A 24,924-nucleotide genomic window follows, 5' to 3' on the forward strand; every position below is an offset into this window, starting at 1 on the left:
TCTCTGTCCGTCACTCTCACTAACTGACTTTGGCTTGTGGAGGTCTTGCTTTTATAACTATCCAAAACCAGCCAGTAGGATAAACATATTGCTGGAACAATCGATTTTGTTGGGGTTTGTTATCTCTGTTCTAGCTTTTGGTGGCCTAGAAGAGGTTAGAAGGGTCAAGTGGTAAAGACATTATTCTGCTTAGCAAAAGCATCTGGCAAATGTAACTGCTATCATTCACAGAAAAACTATTGTTTCACCGTGAGAAAATGCTGTTGAACTGTTAAGTGAAATTTGGTGATCTAGGATCAAGTCCACGCTATGCCTGTATGAAGCCACTACATCACTCTCTCTCCAGAGAGGTTACAAGAAAAGGAAACAAACAATCGAGGAAGAGAAAGAAATGCATGGTTGAAGAAAAATTTTGCAAATCAGGAGAGAGGTTCAGGGAAGTGTATATGGGATAGATATTTATTCAAGTGAGTCTGAATAGCAGTGTCGCTTTTTGTGCCAGAATGTGCAGTCAGTGACTGGGCAGTACGGAAAATGAGTTAACACCTATGTGCGTGTGAGGACGTATACACGAGTGCAGGTGAACGTATCAAAATTCAGTATAAAATGAACTCAGGTTAGCGAGTGAGTGTATTTGCAATCCAGGATACCGAGGCTCTTCCTGCAAGATTGCAGTGTGTGAAAATGCCTTGAAGGTTTTTCTGAAGTGAAACGTGTCTGATATTGTTGTCGTGGTTAATTGTTGAGGTTAGCAAGAACGACAGTGGAGCATGCTGGAGTGATGCATGAGACAGGTAATTTTCTCCATTCATTACGTAACCAAACAGGGGTCTAACAGAGGGAAACTATGTCTAAACATGAGTGCAGATCATGTGAACATCTGACGTGCATCAAGTTAGGAAAAGAGCTGAGCTAAGCTGGCACAGACATGTTGAAAAACAAGGCAGTAGAGGCATAATAGAGTTGCATGTACATGTGTGCATAAAGGCTCACAAGGCAGTGAGCTAGTGCATTAATTACAGTGTACAATGTTGAATATGCCAGTGCTTAAGGCAGTGCTGGATATGCAGCCAATGCATGAGGTATTAAATGCCTTGGAATGTGCAAGAGCAAAAGTGTGACATGTTGGCGTGTTGTAAGGGACAAACAATTTTCTCTATGTATATGGGCCTGACCTAGGCTTTTACAGAGGTGAGTTGTATCTACAAGAGTGCAGGGAACATGAAAAACAAGCGAGAAAGGCATGGTGTGGTGCATGAATGTGACAGTGTTAGCATGTATGTGTGCATGAACAATGTGTGCAAGGCCAGGTGCTGAGGAAAAGTGCATGCCTGTGTGTATGTAAGAATACAAACATTTTCAAAGTGAACAGAAAAAAAAGTACATAGAAAATATGAATAATAATATAGAACATTCAAAAAGATATGAATTTAGTTGTTTTAGTGAAACGAGTCGTCACAGAATATGTGCATTGCGGAATATGTGCATCATGGAATATGTGCATCATGGATTATGTGCATCATGGATTATGTGCTTTGCAAATTATGTGCTTCGCAGAATATGTGCATCGTGGAATATGTGCAACATGGAATGTGTGCATTGCAGAATGTGTGCATCATAGTATATGTACATCACGGTATATATGCATCTTTCCATTTCTGCAACAAATCACAGATGGAAATTGGCTGGGTGAGGTTAGTCTCATTCAATTAATGTAGGACCCAAACTTCAAGCCAGCTGACATAACCAAGTTGATGCAGATGGTTTTCAATGCTTGATTTGGAAACTTGGAGAATATCTGTGATCATTATGGTCATACAACGGGGGTTGTGGCAATTAACTCCTTAATTTTGTTGTTGTTAATCTCAGTTGCCTGGATGGAAAAAGGTGTGACTTAAACTGAAAAATTTTCCAATTGAAATCTTGAAAAACCACTTCTGGTACACATGTTCCACAACAGCTTCCACTAATGCATATCGTTCTGCAGGTTTCTACCACTTTTTTGCCTTTTTTAAAATTAAAAAAAAGCATGAGGTGTTGATAATGTTTGTTTTGGTTTTCCCTTTCAGGATGATTCCTAACACAAAAAATACAACTTGTCACAAGTTTGTATTGAACTATTGAAGTGTCAAGTATCTGATGAGTGCACTTGTGCAAGAGACAGATTGAAGTTAGCTGCTTACGAGAGTGCTTAAAGTTTAGTGTCAACAAAAACTGAATGGATATCTTGGCCAACCTAATACCTTGGAAAATCATAATTATAATCTAGGAATGTTGTATATGATGGACAAGAGAAGCTGCATCAAAGTATCAGCCCTTAAAAGCTTTTGATAACTTTTCTTTTTCAACTTTTAGTCCTGGGATGAGAAAAGACAGAGTACATAAATTTTGCTAAGTCACTTAAATTGATGAATTTGGTGTGACTGATGGTCAGTTTGGATTTCTTTAGGGAAATTGAAGGCATGAAGGGAGTTCCAGAGGGCTGCAGGTCTGGAGATGAGGGTTTTGAGGAAAGCACTTAATATAAAGCTTAGCACAGAGTAAGAATGATGAGAAAGGATGTATGAAGTGATCTTGAGATTGTTGTGGGTACAATGTATTAGTTCAAAAGAGCAGTAACTAAAGAAGAATTTGCAGTAATTAAAGAAGAAACTGAAAATACTTTCAGATCTAGAAGGAGAGGGTGGCACTATACTTTTCCAGAAGAATAGGGTAGAAAAGGGTCAAGTACTTACCTCATCAATCCACAGGACTGGAAGAGCTTTTTTATCTAATTGCTGAGATATTCTGCATACGGTTTTTATTCCATGTTGAAAGTTGTAGAAAGCATGATAGATAAAGAGAATGAGTGAGGAAAAAAATGTGTATATATATATATAATGTGCATGCATGTATATGTATGTGTGTGTACGTGTCATTGTACCTGCTTGTATTTTCATCTGTCCATATATTTTCGGTTTGTGTGTGCGTGTGTGTGTGTGTGTGTGAGTGTGTGTGTGTGAGTGCATATGTGGATGCATGCATGTGTGGACAAGTGGCACATTCCAGAAGTTTTGGGACTATTTTAGGAGAGGCAAATTATAACTGTGAAAAATTATTTTTATTTGAGTATATCATTACTATACATCTACCAACTTTTGTTATTCCAGATTGAAGGAGACAATCATAGCAGCACTTTGAACACTCCCTGCTAAATACTGCTTGTCACAGCTGACTAGTTTGCAGAATGCAGTTGGGGTGTGAAGATAGTTAGGAAGCTTGCTATGAAATAAAGTTTTGTTAAACTGGGCGAAAACACTAGGGAAACTTATGAAATGTTCCACATTGCTTATGGATTAATTTGTATGAACTGAGCATCTGTTTCTCACTGGCACAGAAGTTCAAGGATAGTAGAGTTGAGGTGAGAAACAATGAGGAGTGTGGAAGGGAGAGGAACATCAGAACATTGAAATTAGTTGAGAAAATTTTGCAATTTTGTGAATGACCATCATATGTCTATAAAGACAATAAGCATAGCGTTTGGAGTTGGTGTGGCAAGTGTACATGGAATTATTCATGAAGATCTAAACATGTGCAAAATTTGTGCAATGTTTGTTCCCAGGGTGCTCAGTGATGAACAGAAGGAAAGACAGCAAGGAGATGGTTGAACTCATCACTTCCAATCCAAGAGTTTTTAAGTCTCTGGTGACCTGTGATGAAAGCTAGATCTACTGTTATGATCGAGAGACCAAGAAACAGAAGTACCCAATGGAAGCATTTCAACTGCCCCAGATAAAAGAAGGCCAAGCAAAGCAAGTCCACTGGAAATCTCTTAATGATTCCATTTTTTGATAGCAAGAACATCATCTACATACACTGGATATCCCCTGGCCAGAGAATTAACAAAGAGTACTTTGTGGAAGTTTCAAGGGAGTTCAGAAAGAGATTTTGACACAAAAGGCCAAAGCACTTCCAGTCAGGTCAGTGGCACCTGCACAAGGGCAATGCACCAGTCCACAATCCCATCCTGGTAACCAACTACTTGAGAGAGGTGGGCATCAAAACTGTACCTCACCCCCACTACAGTCCAAACCTTGCTCTCTGTGACTTTTGGTTGTTTCCTAAGCTGAAGAACTTTAGGGGCAGTCATTTTGAAGACATTAGGAAGATGAAGGAAGCTGTGACAAGGGTCCTGGACATCTTCCCTTTGGAGGGTTTCCTATTTCTTTATTGCCCACAAGGGGCTAAACATAGAGGGGACAAACAAGGGATTAAGTCAATTAGATCGACCCCAGTGCATGACTGGTACTTAATTTATCGACCCTGAAAGGATGAAAAGCAAAGTTGACCTCGGTGGAATTTGAACTCAGAACATAACAGCAGACAAAATACCACTAAGCATTTCTCCTGGCATGCTAATGTTTCTGCCAGCTCACCGCCTTATTTGGAGGGTTTCCATGGGGTCTTCAGGAAGCAACTGGAGCACTTCAAGTGCAATGAAATCAGGGGATCCTACTTCGAAGGAGATTAGTGTTTTGTGCTTTGAAAAAGTCTCAAAGTTTCTGGAATGCACCTTGTATGTGTATATAGGAGCAAATACAGCACACATACACAGAATGATGGAAATAAATGTTGATAATGTTGTGAACAAAAGACTTATTCATTGCTTCTCAGCATCATGTAATGCAAATAGAGACTTTGGTAGTTCTTTAGTGCACCCAGAAACAGGTTGCAATAAATAACTACAGATGATAAAAATTAACATTGTTTAAGTTTAAATATTCATTCATACAATTTTACATCCATTATTCCATGCTTGCATGGGTTAAAAGAATATATTACTGAGACATTGTTTTACAGCTGGATGTAAACTCTTAACCTGTTTTTCAAGTGATCTCTTATTTTATGTATCCATGAAGATGCAAAACAAGAGGACATGTTATTGAAATAAGTAATAACAACACAATCACTTGTAGCATCTGTATTAGAGCAGAAATATGCAAGTGTATACATAGATATGCATGCATGTGCGTGTGTGTATGTATACATATAAATATATACATATATATATATCTCTTATTATAAAAGGCAGATTTTATCTGCTTCCCTTTGGGAGTTATACAAATCTACAATATAGGATTTCTTCAATTACAATTTACCTAGCATTTTTAAGAGTACAATGCATCGCGTCATGCCAGGTCCAGTTTTTAAAATTTAAACTCCAATTAAGCAAAATTTACAGAAAACTCACATTCTGGTGTGTGTGTCAAATGCTTTTCTTAGTCTGGTTTACACCACACGCAAACGCACACACACAGTGGGCAACGAATAAAATGAAAGTAAATAGTGACAGAGTGATTAATTTGAGGAAGACTAAACTGAAAGTGTTTAAACCACTACTCAAAAAATAAAAAAACACAGCAAACAGAAACAAATAAATACATAACCATTTAATCCTCACACAACTTCTTCAATTAGAATTTACCTAAGATTTTTCAAAGTACTCCATTCGCTCATGCCATAATATATTTCTTTCAATTTCACCCCCAATTAAGACAAAATTCGAGAAAACTCAATATTTTAACATATCACTCCGAAAGCATTGATGTACATGTGTGCGTGCGTGAGTGTGTGTGTGTCATTCCTCACACACACGCATACACATACATATACAACTACATACACATACAACTACATACACATACAACTACATGCAAACACGTGTGTGTTTGTTATTAGTAAAAAAGGCGCAAAAACACAACTCACTTATCATTCCAACACATTTGCAAAGACACACGGAGGACAGAAAAGGTAAATTGGTTTTTATTTTACTCTGTATATATTTTATTATATAATATTATATATAGATATATGTATATATAATTGCAGTATGAAACAGTGTTTATGTATAAACAGACGACACTTATATATAGTTACCAAGCCGCCCGAATTTACCTATTCATATTTAAATGAGAATATCAGAGCAAATCTCTTTAGTACATTCGTGAAAACACGTATTTTTGTACAAAAATCGAAGTGTAATTTTAATTCCGTGAATTATGGGAGATTTTTTTCCGAAATTTGTTCCTATTGTGTTTTCAAAATTTTTAATTCTGACAAAAAATGGATACGAATTTCATTATATCAAGCAGCGAGTCAGAATTCGAAGGATTTTCTACTGAAGACCTTCATAAATCTAACTCTATGACTGAAAAAAAAAAAGCATCTTTATATAAGAGTGAAGTTGTGTGTCTGTCTCCTACGATTTAGATTCCTAACTACTCCCACATTTTGCGGTGCAGTTTAACCAAAAGCGGGTATCTTATAGTCGTGATTCATATCGAGCCCTTCTGGGTATTAGCGTGCGTCTACGATGAGTCTACGATTTAAAAAAAATTTACCATCATATTTTTCCATTTTAATGCATTTTTTTCGCTTTTATATAAGGGAAGTAACTCTCTAAAAATATCTACGATGTGTCAACGATTTAAAAAATATTTACCTTAATTTTTTTTCAATTTTTAATGCATTTTTTGGCTATAACTCTCTAAAAATGCTTATATAGTTATTTCCCTTACAACCCGAGCAACGCCGGGCGATACTGCTAGTATATATATATATATATATATATATACATACAATACATACATATATACATACATACATACATACATAAACATATACATACATACATGCATACATACATATATATAAGTACCCAGCACACTCTGTAAAGTAGTTGGTATTAGGAAGAGCATCTAGCTGTAGAAACCATGCCAAATCAGACTGGAGTCTGGTGCAGCTCCCCATCTTGCCAGCTCTGGTCAAACCATCCAACCCATGCCAGTATGGACAACGGATGTTAAATGATGATGATGATGATGATGATATAATATATATATATATTTTCTGAATTTGTGTCTAGAATAATATATCAGTTGAATAAAGTTATAAAATGGTTTGGTTTTTATGTTTTTTATTATTGTATTTAAAAATTTTTTTACAAAGTTGAAATGTGTTAAACATTAAATAGATATTTTGTAATGCTCATAAAGTTCAATTACTGCTTTCATACGTTCATAATAATCATCAGATTTCAAAATGTATTTAACTAACAGTTGAGTTCTTTAAAACTGTAGTAAAATGACTGACTTCTTCCTTTTTTACATTTTAGAAGGCTCCAACAAGCTGAATTTTTCGAATACGGTTTTGACCAATCTACATGCAGCTTAAACATCACATTTTACCAGGTGCACCAATATTACTGGCATAAATCCTGCCTTTATTTTATTAATTACCTTGCGGTTTACTTGTAATGGTTTTATGAGTTAGCAAGCTTAGTTGGTTTCAATCGCTTTTATTTCAATTGATGGGATACTTATGTAATTTTTTAATCCACATCATTAACTGGTTGTTATATTATTGTTGTTATTTCCATTCAGAACAGGTTTGAACATTTTAATAAAACATTTTTCTTTTATCTTTTTTCCAACCTCACTTGTATTTGAAAAATTCAGCTTGTTGGAGCCTTCTAAGAGGTATAAAAAGGAAGAAGTCAGTCATTTTACTACAGTTGTCAAGAACTCAACTGTCAGTTAAATTACATTTGAAATCTGATGATTACTACGAGTGTATGAAAGTGCTAATTGAACTTTATGAACATTACAAAATATTTTTTCAATGTTTAACACACTTCAACATTGCAAAAGAATTTTTTTAATACAATAATGAAATGAAAACAAGATCATGTGTTAACTTTATTCAACTGATATATATATCATAAAAACTCATGTAATTTACACAGGTAACTTTCAGGATAAAATTTGCTAAAAAAAGCTACTCATGTAAAATTCACAGCCAAATGTTTTCAGAATTGCTGATATGGCCAGGGGAAAAAGGTCTGATTTTCTACCTATTCTTGTTGGAACCTTTGATACAAAGTATCGAAATTTGAATTCCTTTCACACTTATAAACTATCAAGCAAACTTAAAAGTTTGTCATTACCATTATTGTCAGTATGGGCAGAACTTATGAATTGTTTACTGTGAAATTAAATATTGTTGAATATATTTGAACATGGCAATAGAGCTGCTAGAAGGCATTTTAATGTTAATGAAGACAATAATCAAAATTGGCATAAAGAGTACGACAAACTTAAAACTGCCTAGTAATTAAGATGCCAATAGGGGTAAATCTGCAAAATGTTCTGAGTTAGAGACTGAATTTATCATTGGATATGTGACAAACATGATGAGGGTTTTGGTGTAAGTACCACCAAGATAACATTACGTGCTAGTCAGTTATTTAAGACCAAATATAGCTGATAGTGTGGACTTTAAAGCTTTGTTCAACTGATGCTATCATTTTAGGATTTGTTATGACTTAAGTGTAGAATAACAATTGCGCAGACTTTCTGAAGATTATGAAGAAAAGTTGACAAATTTTCAGAGTTATATTATCAAAGTTAGAAGAAAATATAATATTGAACTGTCATGCATTGGGAATGCAGACCAAACCTCTTTAACATTTGATTTGCTGTATGACACAACAGTGACACATGTTAATGAAAAATCAGTTAAAATAAGAACAACTGGAAATGGAAAGAATAGATTTACTGTGATACTAGCATACTTGGGAGACAGAACAAAATTGCCACCATATGTTTTCTTCAAAAGAAAAACATTGCCAAAGTTAAACTTTCCAAAAGGCATAATCATTAGAGTCCATGAAAAAGGTTGGATGGCTGAATCCAACATGAAAGAATGGCTAAGACTTGCATGAGGACAAGTTCCCAATACCTGTGAACATAGTTTATTAGTTTTGGATGCCATAAGTCGGACTATATGAAAGATGTATTAAGAAGTGACAGCTATGAATTTGCTACCATCCCCAGTGAAATGACTTCAATTTTGCAGCTGTTAGATGTTGGTGTGAACAAATCCATGAAATGTGCTTTGTGCCAAAAGCGGAACAACTGGATTAGTGGCAATAAATATTCTTTTACTAAAGGTGGCCATATGAAAAAGCTCGAATTAGACAAGATATGCCAATGGATTCTTGAGGTATGAAATGAACTTGACCCCAAGATCATTGTGAAATCATTTCTTAAGTGCAGCGTTTCCAACCATCTTGATGGTATGCAGAATGATGTTTTGTGGCAATCCGAACCTGCTACTTGCGATGATCATGCTGACGAACAAGATGATGTCATGGATGTATATTATCATGACAAGGACACTAATGAATTTGATGCAGAGGCATTTTTATGTCGGATGATGAGGACAAGTTCTTTGGATTTGATAAACAGGATTGACTTTAACAAGCGAATGGTAAATACCAGTGCTCTCAATCACCAATGAGATTGAAACACGAACTGCTTAATAAGAATATTATCCATTTCAATATAATAATATTTGTTATGCATTGCCTGTACATTTTCATATAGTACATAAAAGTTTTAAAACTGTTTGTTGTTTTAGTTAAGTAATGTTCAGGAAAATCTTATTTTAGACATGATTGCAACTGAACAGCTGCACATTGCTCCTAATAGTTGGTAGCTCACAGCAATGTCAAGAATGGTAGTAATCAGGATGTAAATTGAAAACATATACATCCTTTTCCTTACCATCCTCACCAACTTTGCTGGTCTCACAATAAAACAAGAAAATCAGACAAAAATAAAATCATAATCAAGATTATCCAAATCATTACATTTTTTCAGTCAAGAATACCCATATCACTATGTATGTCAATGGTACTCCATAGCGTTAGGTAGAAACTGCAAGCAATATAAAATATGACCCAGACTGTGATTACCAGCATGACACTAGACTTCAAAAAGTAGTTAACCATTTAATGGTTTTAGTAAATTTATACATAAAAAGTAAGCATTATACTATCCAGCATGAATAAAAGTCAACTTCATTATATTTAAGCCCTTGTTTTTTTTTCTGTAAAAACCTATTCTGACATCAAATGAGTCAACTTTTGGTAGGAATGTTTACATTTTGTGGATCTTTTCGGTTTGAACGGCAGTTTTTAACATAATTTCTAGGTAACTAAAAAATTTTAATTTTGTATACTGGTAGAATGTGTTTATAAAACATCTTTTTCTCTTGGCTTTATTGAGAAACTTCTATAGTTTGTAAGATATTTGTTGTTTTTTTTCTTCAATTTCTGCAATTTCAACCAATCACTGACGTCTATTGAGCTAAAAAACATTCTGTGCCTTATGAATATGTCCCTCGTTTAAGAAACAGATTGGGTTTATTTACATTTCTGAAGAAAAAAAGATACCCTTCCCCCCACCCCTAACTCTAACCCTAACCCTAAAACAGATTGAAATGCAATAGATCAATACTAGGGTCATAATTATGGGTGACAATTTCATATGACCCCGCTAGAAAAAACAATTCTGGAAATGATCTACTCATGTAATTTACACACTCTTGAAGTTTGTTTTCATTTTTGTGAAAAAAGTGCGTAAATTACATGGGTTTTTACGGTATATGTGTATATGCTGTACTTGAGAAGATCCATCAAACCAAGTAAAATCCTAGTCGTGGCAGATACTGGTGCCATGCAACTGGCATGTAAAAGAGCACCCATTACATTCTCAGTGGTAGGCGTCAGGAAGGGCATCCAGCTATAGAAATTATGCCAAATCAGACTGGAGTCTGGTGCAGCCCTTCAGCTTACCAGCTCTGATCAAACCCTCCAATCCATGTCAGCATGGCCAGCAGATGTTAAATGATGATGATGATAATATACACACACACACATATACATACATACAATAGCCTGCTTTTGGTCTTTGTCCTCAAAATTTACTCACAGGCATTGGTCAACCTGGGACTAAAGTAGAGGCCATTTGCCCAAGGTGCCATACAGTGGGACTCAACTCAAAGTAAACTTCTTAATCACACAGTCATGTCAGTGTGTATAAATTTGTATACACATATAAGCATGCACACATATGCATGAACACACACACAAGCATACAACTATACATATATATATGTATATATGTGTATATGTATATATCTATATATATATATATATATATATATATATATATATATATATACACACACACACACACATGCATATATCTATAAAAGAGATCATAATATTTTTAACAAGCTGTAATGGAATAAAATAACTAAGTAAAATACAATAAACCAGTACTCACGTTATTCCTGGAATGGCTTCAATCATAAGATTTATCTGTAGACGTTTTGCAAGATGCAGTCCCAGACCTGTTGTCTGAAGCACAAATGAAAATGCAATCAGATTTTCATGTTTCATTTATTAGGAATATGTAAAGTTAAGTGGGTTAAGAGTTTTACATGAACTAACAAATCCAACATGCAAGGTCAATGTACATGATCATAATCTATGAAACAGGAGCATTGTATGGTGATCTCATGCTGGGCAAAATGCTTAGTAGTATTTCATCCATCTTAACATTCTGAGTTCAAATTCTGCTGAGGCTGACTTTGCCTTTCATCTTTTTGGGGTCAATAAAATAGTACCATTTGAATAGGGACATAAATGAGGGGGACATCATAAGGGCAGACAACAATTTGTGTGGGGATTTACATAAATGATGGGGGAGAGGGAAATGGAAAAGGGAAACGCATAGGATAATCAAGTCCAACATTATTTGTAAAAAAACAAAACAAAAAAAAAACAAAGAATCATACAGGACGATCGTTTTGATTACAAGTCAATTGAATTGGAGCCAACCAGAACCTGAAAACAAAAGCACTCTAGAATATAAATCTGGGGGAAAAAAGAACATAAGTTAGTTAAAAAAAGATCTTACTGGTTCAATGTCCAGTTGAGTGGAGTGCTTTTCTGGGTCTGGTTTTAAACCAGTCACATTGTTTATTACTGCAGGATCAGCTTGGTAGAAGTGAGGTTGAGAAAGCACAATGGGAGCATCTGAAAATGATAAACATAAATATTATACATATGCTAAATTTATAGAGTTCTAAGCACTCCCGTATTAACACAATGCTCTTTTATTTTATATTTAATATATTTGCACATTATGTCTGGTACTTCTATATCCAAATTTTCTCTTAATTCATTTGTACTGTACTGTTCATGCACACCAACATTACACATCTAGCAGATCACCTCACTTCATTTCTTTCAAGTTTTAGTAAATCTTTGCATTCAAGGCTCATGTCTCACAAACATGCAACATTGCAGTTTGTACACAAGCACTATACAATCTGCCCTTCACTGAGAGTGAGAGTGACTTTGTCACCAGCAGAGGTAATAGGTCCTTGAAGTTCTTGAAACTTATTTTAATACTGACTGTTATGGTTTCAGAACACTTATCTCCTTTTATAATTAGCTCCCCCAGGTTAAAAAAATTCAATTAACTATTCTGAGAGAACCAGCAAAGCACTTGAATGAGTGCATTTTCCATGTACTCTGAGTTTAATGATTACTACCACAGTGGATCTTCTACATATGAAGTCTACTTTCTCCAATTGCCAGCCTGTATATGTATATGTATGTATGTATATATATATATATATATATAGTGCCTTATTATTTAACATACTGTTAAATAATAAGGCACTAAAAGAGAATGACTCTTCCCAGACACAACAGTATATATACATATATATCAAAACACACACTCACACAAAATGAGACAAACTACTCACCTTGATGGCATTTGCTAACATTCAACAGACCTGATGGCAAACAGTTTGGAGTACAAAATCCCTTATTTGCAGGCTCTATATCTCCAGTAGCAAACAAATCAGGAGGTGGTGTGTATCTGTTCACTGGAATATCATGTACTGTCAGTTTTTTGTCAAATGTTGCATGAACAGAGCTAAAATAAACAAATAAAAAAATAAGAGTAGAAATTATAACAACTATTGCTTCTAACTTAGGCACAAGACCAGCAATAGTTAATATCATTGATCTCAGTACTTAGTTGGCACTTTATTTTATCATGCTTGAAGACTACTACTACTACTACTACTACTACTACTACTACTACTAATAATAATAATAATAATAATAATAATAATATAATAATAATAATAATCATAACAATGATGACGATGATGATGATAATGATGATGATGATTTCTTTTATTGGCCACAAGGGCCCAAGTCAATATACAACACAAAAAAGGTGGGTTTACCTTGATTAAAGCAAGACACTATAATATTAAAGGATAATAATAATAAACTTTTCTCCTATAGGTGCAAGGATAAAAAGCAAAGTCAATTTCAGCAGAATTTGAACTCAGAACATAAGGATGGGTGAAATACCTATTTCTTTACTACCCACAAGGGGCTAAACACAGAGGAACAAACAAGGACAGACAAATGGATTAAGCCGATTATATCGACCCCAGTGCATAACTGGTACTTATTTAATCGACCCCGAAAGGATGAAAGGCAAAGTCGACCTCGGTGGAATTTGAACTCAGAACGTAGCGGCAGACAAAATACCGCTAAGCATTTCGCCCGGCGTGCTAGCGATTCTGCCAGCTCACCATCTTGCAGCAGCAGCAGCAATAATAATAATAATAATAATAAAAATAATAATGTTCCTCTTAAGATTAAAACTTATTAACTCAAAACTACCAAGCCAATGTGATGAAAAATGGAGTAGTTCCAAAGTGCTGATTATGCAAAGATGAGATTGAAACAGTGGATCACCTAGTCTCTGGATGCAAAGTTTTAGCACCGGTAGAGTATAAATAAAGAGACAACCATGTTGGCCAGTATCTACACTGGTTAATATGTTATCATTACAAAATCAAAACTGTTGACAAATAGTATAAACACCAGCCTGAGGCTATAACTGAGAGAGAAAATGTAACAACTCTTTGGAACTTCCCAGTATATACAGATTGAACCATCAAAGCAAATAAACCAGATATTGTTGTGAAAGACCAAAACACTAAAGTCTGGTTATTAACTGATGAGTATTCTTGTGATCATGATATCTCAGCAAAAGAATTTGACCAGCTGAGAAAATATAAAGATATGCTCATTGAAATTGTAAAAATGTGATGATGATGATGTGGTATCTCAAAGCAGTTACAATACCAGTGATTGTAGGAGCACTTGGAATGATCAAAAAAGGAACTGAAAATTATTTGAAAATGATACCTGGCTTACCACCCTTGCAAGAAGTGCAAAATATTGTTTTAACTTGAATGTCACACATACTGAGAAGTGTGATGTTTCTGTGCAAATGACAACCTTCTATATAAATAATTTATTTTTCTACATAACGTTATTTGATATTGTAAATAAACAATCTGATATGTTTAGTTTAATGGCCTATCAATGTATAAAGTGAGTTTCTCTGCCCTAAGTGCCTTAGTAAGAAATGGAAGCAAAATTGAAAGCAAAAATGATAATAATAATAATAGTAATAATGATAATAATAATTATTGTTAAACATCCACTTTTCCATGCTTGCATGAGTCAGAGAGAATTCATTGAGGTTGATTTTCTATGACCAAATGCCCATCCTGTTGACAACCATAACCTGTTCTCAAGTAGGATTATATTTTTCCTTAGTAAGGTGATGAGCTAGCAGAAATGTTAGCACACTGGGCGAAATGCTTAGCAGTATTTCATCTGTCTTTACATTCTGAGTTCAAATTCTGCCGAGGTCATTGCTTCACTGTTCCAGCAATGTGGTGTTTGGCTGTTGTGTACATGCTTACATGTCTGAGATAGGAAGCTGCATGCTAGGGAACGAGAACACTCTTGTTCATGCAGTGCTGACTGTGGTGTGCTGGTGAAAGGTAGTGTTTCTTTTTGACTGTGTGTGTGTTGTGCTTAAAAATGTGTTTATATTCTTGAATGTGATAAAGAGTAGGATTAGATTATTATCCTGCTTCCAGCTACAGTGTTGCTGCTAGGATTTTAAAAATATGGCAGATTTTCCCTCCTTATTTTGCAATTTAGTGGGGATTTTTGAAAAACAAGGAGGAATTTGTGGCAGTGTTCAGTGAACAAATTAAACATACTACTAGGTAGTGGCTAAAATGCGAACCAATCAAGTTATGTATAAATTTTCTTTTTATATGTTTGTTTCCTTTTACACAATATCAAAACAACAACTAAAAATTTTATGAAGCAGCACCCCAACTAATTTTATCTATGAGCTGCCACTGCTTTTTAAGTAATTTATGCTACTAAGTACTCAAAAATCTATATATCTCTAGTCACACTAATATTTAGCAGTCACAGTTAGACTATGTTTTCCTAATGAGGTTTAATAAGACCAAAACATGTCTGTAGTTATCACTGTACAACTAAAGATAAGATTCACTGCTACACAGTATACCATATTTAACAAATTTTAATTAATTAAAACAGTTTTTGGCTTATGACATCAAGTATGCTGGTGTTCACTTTACAAATGTATTTTAGATATATTAATTGGTTATAAATATTAATAAGGTTTTCATTTCAAAAATCTGTTGTTGCAAATAATAAATCTGCAATGCAGTGTTTTTGATTATCAAATAACTTTTACTATCCATTCACACACACACAGATATTTTCTCAATGATCATCTCTCTTTTTCTATTTGTTTGTCTTTATGTCCATTTGTCTGTCAATCAGTCAATCGACATACACACTGAAAGGTTCTGTTAGCTCAAACAATCTGTCTTTATCCCTATAAGATGTCATTACACTGGTGGAGCTTAATATGAAGGATATTATAGTTTCAGCTAAGATTTGAATTTGAATATTTTAATGTAGGATATTGTAGCACTGGGCTTGTACTGAGTGGGTTGGTAAAGTAAAGTTAAAGGGCATCTGTAAAATTATTTTGTGGATGATTGACAAACAAAGTGTTCTAGTGTTAGTAAGGTAGCCTGCACACATTCACTTCAGGACCTGTCAACTTCTAATGAGTACACCTGGCTTAATCATGAATCTTAAGACATATATTTGGAAACTCTTGAAAGTGGTAAACACATATGGCTGTGATTGCTGAGAAAACAAACAAAAGAACTGAGGGATCATCTAGAATTTGTCAAACTAAGTGCAGAAATTTTCATTCAGTAGTTATATATAGTGAACTTACCGACAAATATCTGTAGAGAAGATATAAATGTTGGAATCTTTGGTTTTGAATGGTGAGAAAAGAGTACCATCTGTGAATAAAAGAAAAAAAATTATAACAACAATAAAAAAAACACTGAATTCTAAGCAAAGTCCTTCTTTACACAATCACACAACAAATGACACCTGATGACAAATGCTGTGTACTTTTAATGGAATTGTCATGGGAGAATACAAAGTTGGTCCCCCAATGATTTTTCTTGGATATTTTTAACAATACACCATATTGTCTGTTAGATACAGGCAAGTTCATTACACTAGCAAAGAAATCTACAGCATAAAGTGTTGAAATATATAACAACTTTTTTACAATTTTTTTTTTTTAGAGTACAATTTTCATCATCCAACTACCAAGTATGACATCACCCCTTCCTTCCTTATTCATCCTTCCTTTCTCATTCATAAACCCAAGAGTATTACTATAGTAGATTATCTTGGTAACCATGGGAGCTATGAAAAATACAAAGCCCAGCATCACCACTGGATTATTCTACACATCTGTGTAATTTTTCACACAATTCCACCCAGCCATTTGACTGTACACAATATATACTGCAAGATATTTTGGCCAACCCTCTAATAATTCTACTTATCCACCATCTGGGACTGATACTTTATTTTACTGACACTAGAAAGATGAAAGGATAAGTTGACCTTGGTGGGATTTGAACACAGGACTTAAAGAGCTGGAACAAATACTGCAAAGCATTTATTTTTCTGACACTCTATCTGTTCTGCCAGTTTGCTGCCTTTCTAAGCTAGACTCAGGACTACAAGTTATAGCTCACAAATGTTGCTAAGAATGTAAAGATGGACGAAATGCCACTAAGCAGTGTGCTGACAATTCTGTCATCTCACCGCCTTAATAATAACAATGATGATGATGATGATGATGATGATGAGGAGGAGGAGGATGACGATAATGATGGTGGTGATGATTGTAATGATGGTTACTGACCTGATCCATTAATCATATTACAATATGGACTGTTCCAATAAGGAAGAGAACTGAAAACATAAAAAGGAATTAGTTAAACAATTTCATTGCAGATATATTTTCTTTGTGCACACACACACACACCCGTTTGTGTACAGAAGTTCCAAGAAGTTAATTAAAGTGAACCTTTAGAATTCACCACTTCGTATAGAAATTTTTTGAACTTTATTAAACTAATTTTTTTTGCCAATTGAAAACAATGTTGGCTACTGTGGACTTGAATTCTTTCCCTTTATATGTGTGTGCCTGCATGTGAATGTATTGAAAGCACCTTCATTAGTCTCATGAGAAATGGATCTACACCTGATATGTATACATACATACATTACATACTTAGTTCAAACTTACAGAAAACAAAAGATAAAGACAGTTGACGGAACAACAAACAGGTGTATTAGTTTAAGGCTCAGGAAGAATGGAAAAGTCTTTGACATTTTGAGCCTATGCTCTTCAACAGAAAGGATTGAGAATAAAAAAAATATATATATTTATGTATGTATGTATATATATATATATATATATATACATATATATATATATATATATATATATCACAGCAGATCTCTGGAGATATGCTGTGACTGCAAAGACCCGGGCTGCTTCCTGCACCCGTTCCGCATAGCCCCTGACCATTCAAAGTACCTTGGATTCCAGAACATCTCGCTGTGCTTGAGGAGACCTGTTGAGTCAAGTACATGAACATCGAAATAAATATCAATGGAAATAGTAGTTGTGATACCTGTGCCGGTGGCACATAAAAAGCACCATCCGAACGTGCCGATGCCAGCGCCGCCTTGGCTGGCTTCCGTGCCGGTGGCACGTTAAAAGCACCAACCAATCATGGATCCTGCCAGCCTCCCCTGGCATCTGTGCAGGTAGCACGTAAAAAGCACCCACTACACTCACGGAGTGGTTGGCATTAGGAAGGGCATCCAGCTGTAGAAACACTGCTAGATCAGACTGGAACCTGGTGCAGCCCCTGGCTTCCCAGACCCTGGTCAAACCGTCCAACCCATGCTAGCACGGAAAACGGACGTTAAACAATGATGATGATGATGATGATATAAAGTTAATCAAAACATGAAAGCACAAAAAAACACAACAACACAAGGACGTGGAACAAATATAGTATTATTGAACGCTCAGGAAAGAAGGAAAATATATATATATATATATATATATATATATATATATATATATTAGCAGCTAAGCCCGGTTTCACCTGGTTGGTTTGGATGATGTGGCTGAAAAACCTGCTCTGTGTAAGCATTCAACTTGTTTGTGCACGCTTACATTGAAAAACAATTTTAGAATGACTTTTTCTGTTAAAAGACTAAAAGTAACTGACCAACAAAAAAAAAACCTACCATAATTCAACCAAATCAAAAAATAAACCCAAATACTAAGCAAACAAAGATGTACCATCCCACTTCTATTGAGCGTGCACACGCACACACACCACACAAACGCCCACACACATTCATATACCTGCTTTTACATACACACACATTCACACAGAGTTGAAACACAGATTTATTTTTTTTTTTAGAGTACAATTTTCATCATCCAACTACCAAGTATGACATCACCCCTTCCTTCCTTATTCATCCTTCCTTTCTCATTCATAAACACAAGAGTATTATTATAGTAGATTATCTTGGTAACCATGGGAGCTATGAAAAAAATACAAAGCCCAGCATCACCACTGGATTATTCTACACATCTGTGTAATTTTTCACACAATTCCACCCAGCCATTTGACCGTGAATTCCAAGACAAGAAAGAATCGACCATGTCAAACTTGTATGTATATATATATATATATTATATATATATATATATATATTAGAGGAAAAGGACAACAAAAACCAAGGCAGCAGGAGTATCTCAAGTCATTATTTATAATAATCTAATTAGGGTAAGATGAATTTGAAGTCTTACAGCTGTTTCTTGGATATCCTAAGTGATAGGCTACCATGCCCTTACACTGGGTATTCTGTCATCAGAGACAAGGTGAGTACATATGAACGTTCTAGACAAGGAAATTCACAGTTTATAAGGAATAAAATAGAAGAATAAAGTGTAATAGTAGATGTAAGAATACAGACAGGAGAATAAAGTTCACAGTTCAAATTTTTCCAGAGAGTATGAAGGTTGGTCCACACTTCCATGAAGGTATAGGCCTTTAGATATAATCCCAGGTAAATCCAGGCAGTATTTTGAATGATGCGTTCATGTTGAGGTGGTTAGCTAGTATATGTTCATGCTGAAGTGGTTAGCTAGTATATACTAGTATATACTAGCTAACACCTCAACATGAATGCATCATTCAAAATACTGCCTGGATTTACCTGGGATTATATCTAAGGGCCTATACCTTCACGGAAGTACAGACCAACTTCCATATCCTCTGGAAAAAGATGAATTGTGAACTTTGATCTTCTGTCTGTATTCTTCTATCTACTTTTATTCTTTATTCTTCTATTTTATTCCTTATAAACTGTGAATTGCCCTGTCTAGAACTTTCGTATATACTCATCTTGTCTCTAATGATGGAAAACCCAGTGTATGGACATGCTAGCCTATCACTTGGGATATCCCAGAAACAGTCGTAAGAGTTCAAATTCACCTTACCTTAATTAAATTATTACAAATGACTTGAGATACTTGTCCTGCCTTGTTTTTGTTGTCCTTTTCCTCTTATATATACCTGCTAACATGGAAGCCTAATATGGATCCCTAGCTCCAGCCTCAGCTGTGAACATGGGACCTAATTGATGACCAATTGTAGCACTTACTCAGTGTACCTATCCGTTTAGATCACCAGTGAACTAAACCCCCTCATATTCTATACACACACACACACACACATATGTGGCAGGTTTCTTTCAGTTTCCAGCTTCCAAATCCACACACAAGGTTTTGGTTTGCTCAAGGCTATCATAGAGACACTTGCCGCACAGTGACACAGAACCTGAAACCTTATGGTTGGGAAGCAAGCTTCTCAACAACAAAGTCATGCCTGCACGGATTATGTTTAAGTAGAAAACAAATAAAAATAATAGATAAATGTTTAGCTACCTATATATTTAATCTACCTACCATGTATCTCACTCTGGATATGACTTTAAACTCCAGTAGTGGTATGCTGGTTAGGAAGTTCCAGATTTTTAGGGAGTGTATGACTACTTTTTAGCCATTATTGTTCCCTGATCTCCTCTGGCCTGGAGTAGGGTAGTAGCCTCTGTTAGGATCCTGGCTAGGGATTAATTAGCATGTTATGGAAGAAACTCCAAGCGCAAAACCTTCACTTTGTTCAAAATTTGGATCTTGTGCTTGAAAAATTTCATCTCACCATGCAAAAGTGAGCTGAAAAATAAAAACCCATAAACCTGGGGTCTCATAAAGAGAGGTATTACTGTACTTAACAATCTGCCTACCTACTTACCCACCTATCATGTGCATCTATTGCATCTATTATGCCTGAGTGGTAAAGGAGATCACATTACAGTCATGAGGTCACTAGTTTAATCCTATTCCATGGCATCTTAGGAATGTATATTTTACCTTTGCATAGGATGGCTCTGTGTGTGTGTGTTGTGTGTGCATGCGCATGCACTTGTGCATGTGTGATGTATAAATACAGTAATACACAAGGACAAATATTAAATCCTGTTCCAGTTTATCCAGGTCATATGATATGATTTTAGAGGGTAAAAACTAGAACAGCCGAACTAGTTTGACATGCAAAAGCACACACACACACATTCATACACAATTATTAATGCAGGAAATATATACACCAAAGTTCTCTCCCACTCATATACAAAAGTACAATTTGTGTATCAACTGATACACATTCAAACTAAGAGAGAATGTGTGGTCCGGGAGGTATGACTGTAGTGTTAACAAGTTTCACAGCTTGACTATTTGGACATGTGTTTTCTATTATAAGCTCAAGTTGACCAATGATTTAGAAGTGAAATTTTGTGAATGGAAACAATCTAGAAACCTATCATCTGATCATTTTACATCCCTTTTTCCATGCTTGCATGGGTTAGACAAGGTATATAAGGGATGTTCTGAAAGATTTGAGCCAGATTCTGATTCCTTTCTCAGTGATTCCAAAATAAAGCTTCATTGCTGTCACGTCATGAAGTGAGTTGGGTTCAAACCTTTACGAATATCCTTTATGTATGTGTATATGTGAGAGTGTGTGTGTGTGTGCTTGTGTCAGTTTTATATATATATATATATAATCATCATCATCATTTACTGTTCACCTTCCATACTGGCATGGGTGGGACAGTTTGACAGGAGCCGGCCAGGCAGAAGCCTGTATCAGACTTCTGTGTCTGTTTTGGCAGAGTTTTTATGGCTGGATGCTTTCCTAACACCAACCACCCAGCAGGGTGGACTCAGTACTTTTTACATGGCACAAGTACAGGTGAGGTCAATTTTGGCAAGGTTTTTACAGCTGGATGCCCTTCCAAACACCAACCACTTTACAGTGTGGACTGGATGCTTTTTAAGTGGCACCTGCACTGACAGGATCACCAAGTAACTAGCAAGACAAATATCTTGAGGGGAGGGAGAATTGGAGGTGATCTTGTGTCAGAGGATGAAAGGTCATAGAGAGACAGAAACAGGTGTCTTGTTGAAGAGGAGGTACAAGGTTACCTGGTGACAGAGAGAGATTAGGAATGATGACAGAAATAGGAATGCTCCCGTAAGGAATATATATATTGGGTAAACAAGAAAGTTATTTTTTAGTTTTACAGTGTGAAATAAAAGTAATTTTTTTAATACAAAGAATGAACTTCAATCAATTATATATTTTCCATTTTGTTGAGTTTATATTCCTGTAACTTGATGGTTCAATCAAAAAGACTAATAAAATAAATACCAAGCATAGACAAAAAAAAGTACTGAGATGGATTCATTCAACTAAAATTCTTCAAGGCGATGCCCCCACATGGCCACAGAGTCTAATGACTGAAACATGAAAAAGGTAAAAGATGTTGGTGATGATATAGGCCAATAAATTGGTGTGTCAAACAAAAACAGCTTATGATATTTATTCTGCATGAGCTGCACAATCATTCACTCTCTTATCACTCACACTACGTTTAACATCCATTTTCCATGCTAGCATGGGTTGGACGGTTCCACCGGGGTCTGGGAAGCCAGGAGGCTGCACCAGGCTCCAGTCTGATCTGGCAGTGTTTCTACAGCTGGATGCCCTTCCTAACACCAACCACTCTGTGAGTGTAGTGGGTACTTTTTATGTGCCACCGACACAGGTGCCAGAGGAGGCTGGCAGGATCTACGACTGGTTGGTGCTTTTTACGTGTCACCGGCATGGAAGCCAGTCAACGTGGTGCTGGCATCAGCCATGTTCAGATGGTGCTTTTTACGTGCCACCGGCACAGGTATCACAACTACAATTACTATTTGATTTTTATTTTGATGTTGATGTACTCAATAGGTCTCCTCAAGCACAGCAGGTTGCCCCATGATCCAAGGTAAGCACAGCAGGCTGTTCTGCAATCCAAGGTACTTTGAATGGGCTGGGGCTGCTATGTGAAACTGATATATATATATATATACATACATACATATATCAATGTATGTGTCTTTGTGTGTGTATGTGTGTGTGTGTGTGTGTGTGTGTTCCACCACCACCACCACCACTTGACAAATGGTGTTGGTGTGTTTAAGTCTCTGTAACTTAGCAGTTCTCCAAAAGAGACTGATAGGATAAGTACCAGGCTTTAAAAAAAAATAAGTACTGGGGTTGATTTATTCAACTGAAATTCTTCAAGGCAGGGCCCCAGCATGGCCAGTCTCATGACTGAAACAAATAAAAGACAATAGATAAAAGAAAGAAATAAAATTGAAAATATGAAAAATGTGTGTAATTCTAACCTAACTCCATTCCAGGATTTGATGATTCCAAGATCATTCACATCTTTAGTTCCAGAATGAATTATGTAGTTTCCATCATCAGTGCCGTTTTTCTGTGGAACAGATATAACAAAGAAGTTCATAATTATCATTGTGCAATATATCTATTAAAAGCGGGACTGAACCTGAAACCACATGGTTGGGAAGCAAATTTCTCAACCACACAGCATACACATACACACACATCATCATCATCACAAGGACACCTTCTCCAATGCCCCACCCCACCTCTCAAACTATCTTTGTCTTGCAAGTTACTTGGTGACCCTGCCAGTGCTGATGCCATGTAAAAAGCACTCAGTCCATACTGAGAGGTGTTTGGTGTTCGGAAGGACATCCAGCCATAAAAATCATGCAAAACTGACAGTAAAGCCTGGTGCAGTCTTCTGCCTAGCCAGCTCCTGTCAAACTATCTAACCAATGCCGGCATGGAAAATGGACAATAAATGATGATGATAATGATAAATACATATTTATTATGATCGTTACCTGCGTCTCTTTACTAGCACTTGTGCTGGTGGCACGTGAACAAAACATTCGAGCGAGGTTGTTGCCAGTGCCACTGGACTGGCTCCTGTGCAGGTGGCACATAAAAAGCATCATTTGAGCGTGGCTGTTGCCAGTACCACCTAACAGGTCCTCGAGCCGGTGGCATGTAAAAGCACCCACTACACTCTCGGAGTGGTTGGCATTAGGAAGGGCATCCAGCTGTAGAAACTCTGCCAGATCAGATTGGAGTCTGGTGCAGCCATTTGGTTCGCCAGACCTCAGTCAAATCGTCCAACCCATGCTAGAAGGGAAAGCGAACGTTAAACGATGATGATGATGATGATGATTATTTACATGTGCACGTGCACACACACACACACACACACACGTTTGTATATATGTATACCAAACCACAAAAGAAACATCATAGACATACTAAATAGAAACCGATTTATTAACAGACAGCCATAGCATTGATTGAATGATAAAACGTCACTTCCTGAAACATGTTTCATGTCACATGGAGTCATGTGATGACGGGGTGTTCTGGATCCAAAGCAATGAACTTAATATCTTGTGTGACCACCGTTAGCATTGATTATCGCCAGGCATCTTCAGTACACTGAATGCATCAAATGTTTGATAAAGGCCATGAGGATAGCAGCCCACACTCTGTTAAAACTTGCAATGAGCTGTGCTGCAGTTGTTGGCCTTGGATGGATGTTATTTAGCTTTCTTTGGATTTCGTACCACAGGTACTCTTTGGGGTTCAAGTCCGGACTTAGGGCAAACCATGGTAGTGTCTGGATGTTGTGCTGTTGGCTGAAGTCTGTTGTCAACCTGGCAGTATGGGCATGAGTGTTGTCTTGTTGGAACATGTGATTCCGATGACGGGCAAAGTATGACACAATGTGAGGCCTCAACACTTGGTCAATGTAGTGAGCAGTGGTCATTCCACTGCCCCAACCTTGGCCAATGTTTTGGAAGACCACTGGTCCAAGTTTCTGGTTGAGTGCAATTCTACCCCATACCATGATGCTCTGTCCTCTATGAGCCTCTCTCTACCACACAGCCATTGGCATCATGTTCACCACTTCTTCTCCAAACCCTAGCTCTGCCATAGAAATGCAATATTGACTTTTGTCAGAGCTGACATTGCCAGTTCTGACGTTTTTGAGCCCACTGCAGATGTGCCCGTTGATGACAGTCTGTGAGGATGGAGCCCCCTAGCCGGACATTGACAAGACAGATTGAAAGATCACAGCTGGTAGCAAAATGTCTCTGCATAAATCGGTCTGTGGTGAGTCCTTATAATCTGCTTAACTGATTCCACTGCCCTCTGGAATCAGTCCTG

At 36.3% G+C, this 24,924-nt stretch overlaps 1 protein-coding gene across 2 annotated transcripts in view; it reads right to left on the reverse strand.

Moving 5' to 3' along the window:
* The window catches only part of LOC115211913 (scavenger receptor class B member 1), a 48,632-nt gene that overhangs the window by 1,887 nt on the left and 21,821 nt on the right, over window positions 1-24,924 (reverse strand). For both annotated transcript variants that reach the window (XM_036503396.1, XM_029780661.2), the window contains exons 5-11: window positions 23,043-23,134; window positions 17,076-17,125; window positions 16,080-16,149; window positions 12,667-12,839; window positions 11,808-11,926; window positions 11,172-11,245; window positions 2,736-2,787 (exon numbers count right to left, since the gene is read on the reverse strand). In XM_036503396.1, the coding sequence (XP_036359289.1) occupies window positions 2,736-2,787; window positions 11,172-11,245; window positions 11,808-11,926; window positions 12,667-12,839; window positions 16,080-16,149; window positions 17,076-17,125; window positions 23,043-23,134 (630 nt within the window). The remainder of the gene's footprint in view (window positions 1-2,735; window positions 2,788-11,171; window positions 11,246-11,807; window positions 11,927-12,666; window positions 12,840-16,079; window positions 16,150-17,075; window positions 17,126-23,042; window positions 23,135-24,924) is intronic.

This window comes from Octopus sinensis, linkage group LG5 (genome assembly GCF_006345805.1).
Source record: "Octopus sinensis linkage group LG5, ASM634580v1, whole genome shotgun sequence".
Classification (NCBI taxonomy): domain Eukaryota; kingdom Metazoa; phylum Mollusca; class Cephalopoda; order Octopoda; family Octopodidae; genus Octopus; species Octopus sinensis.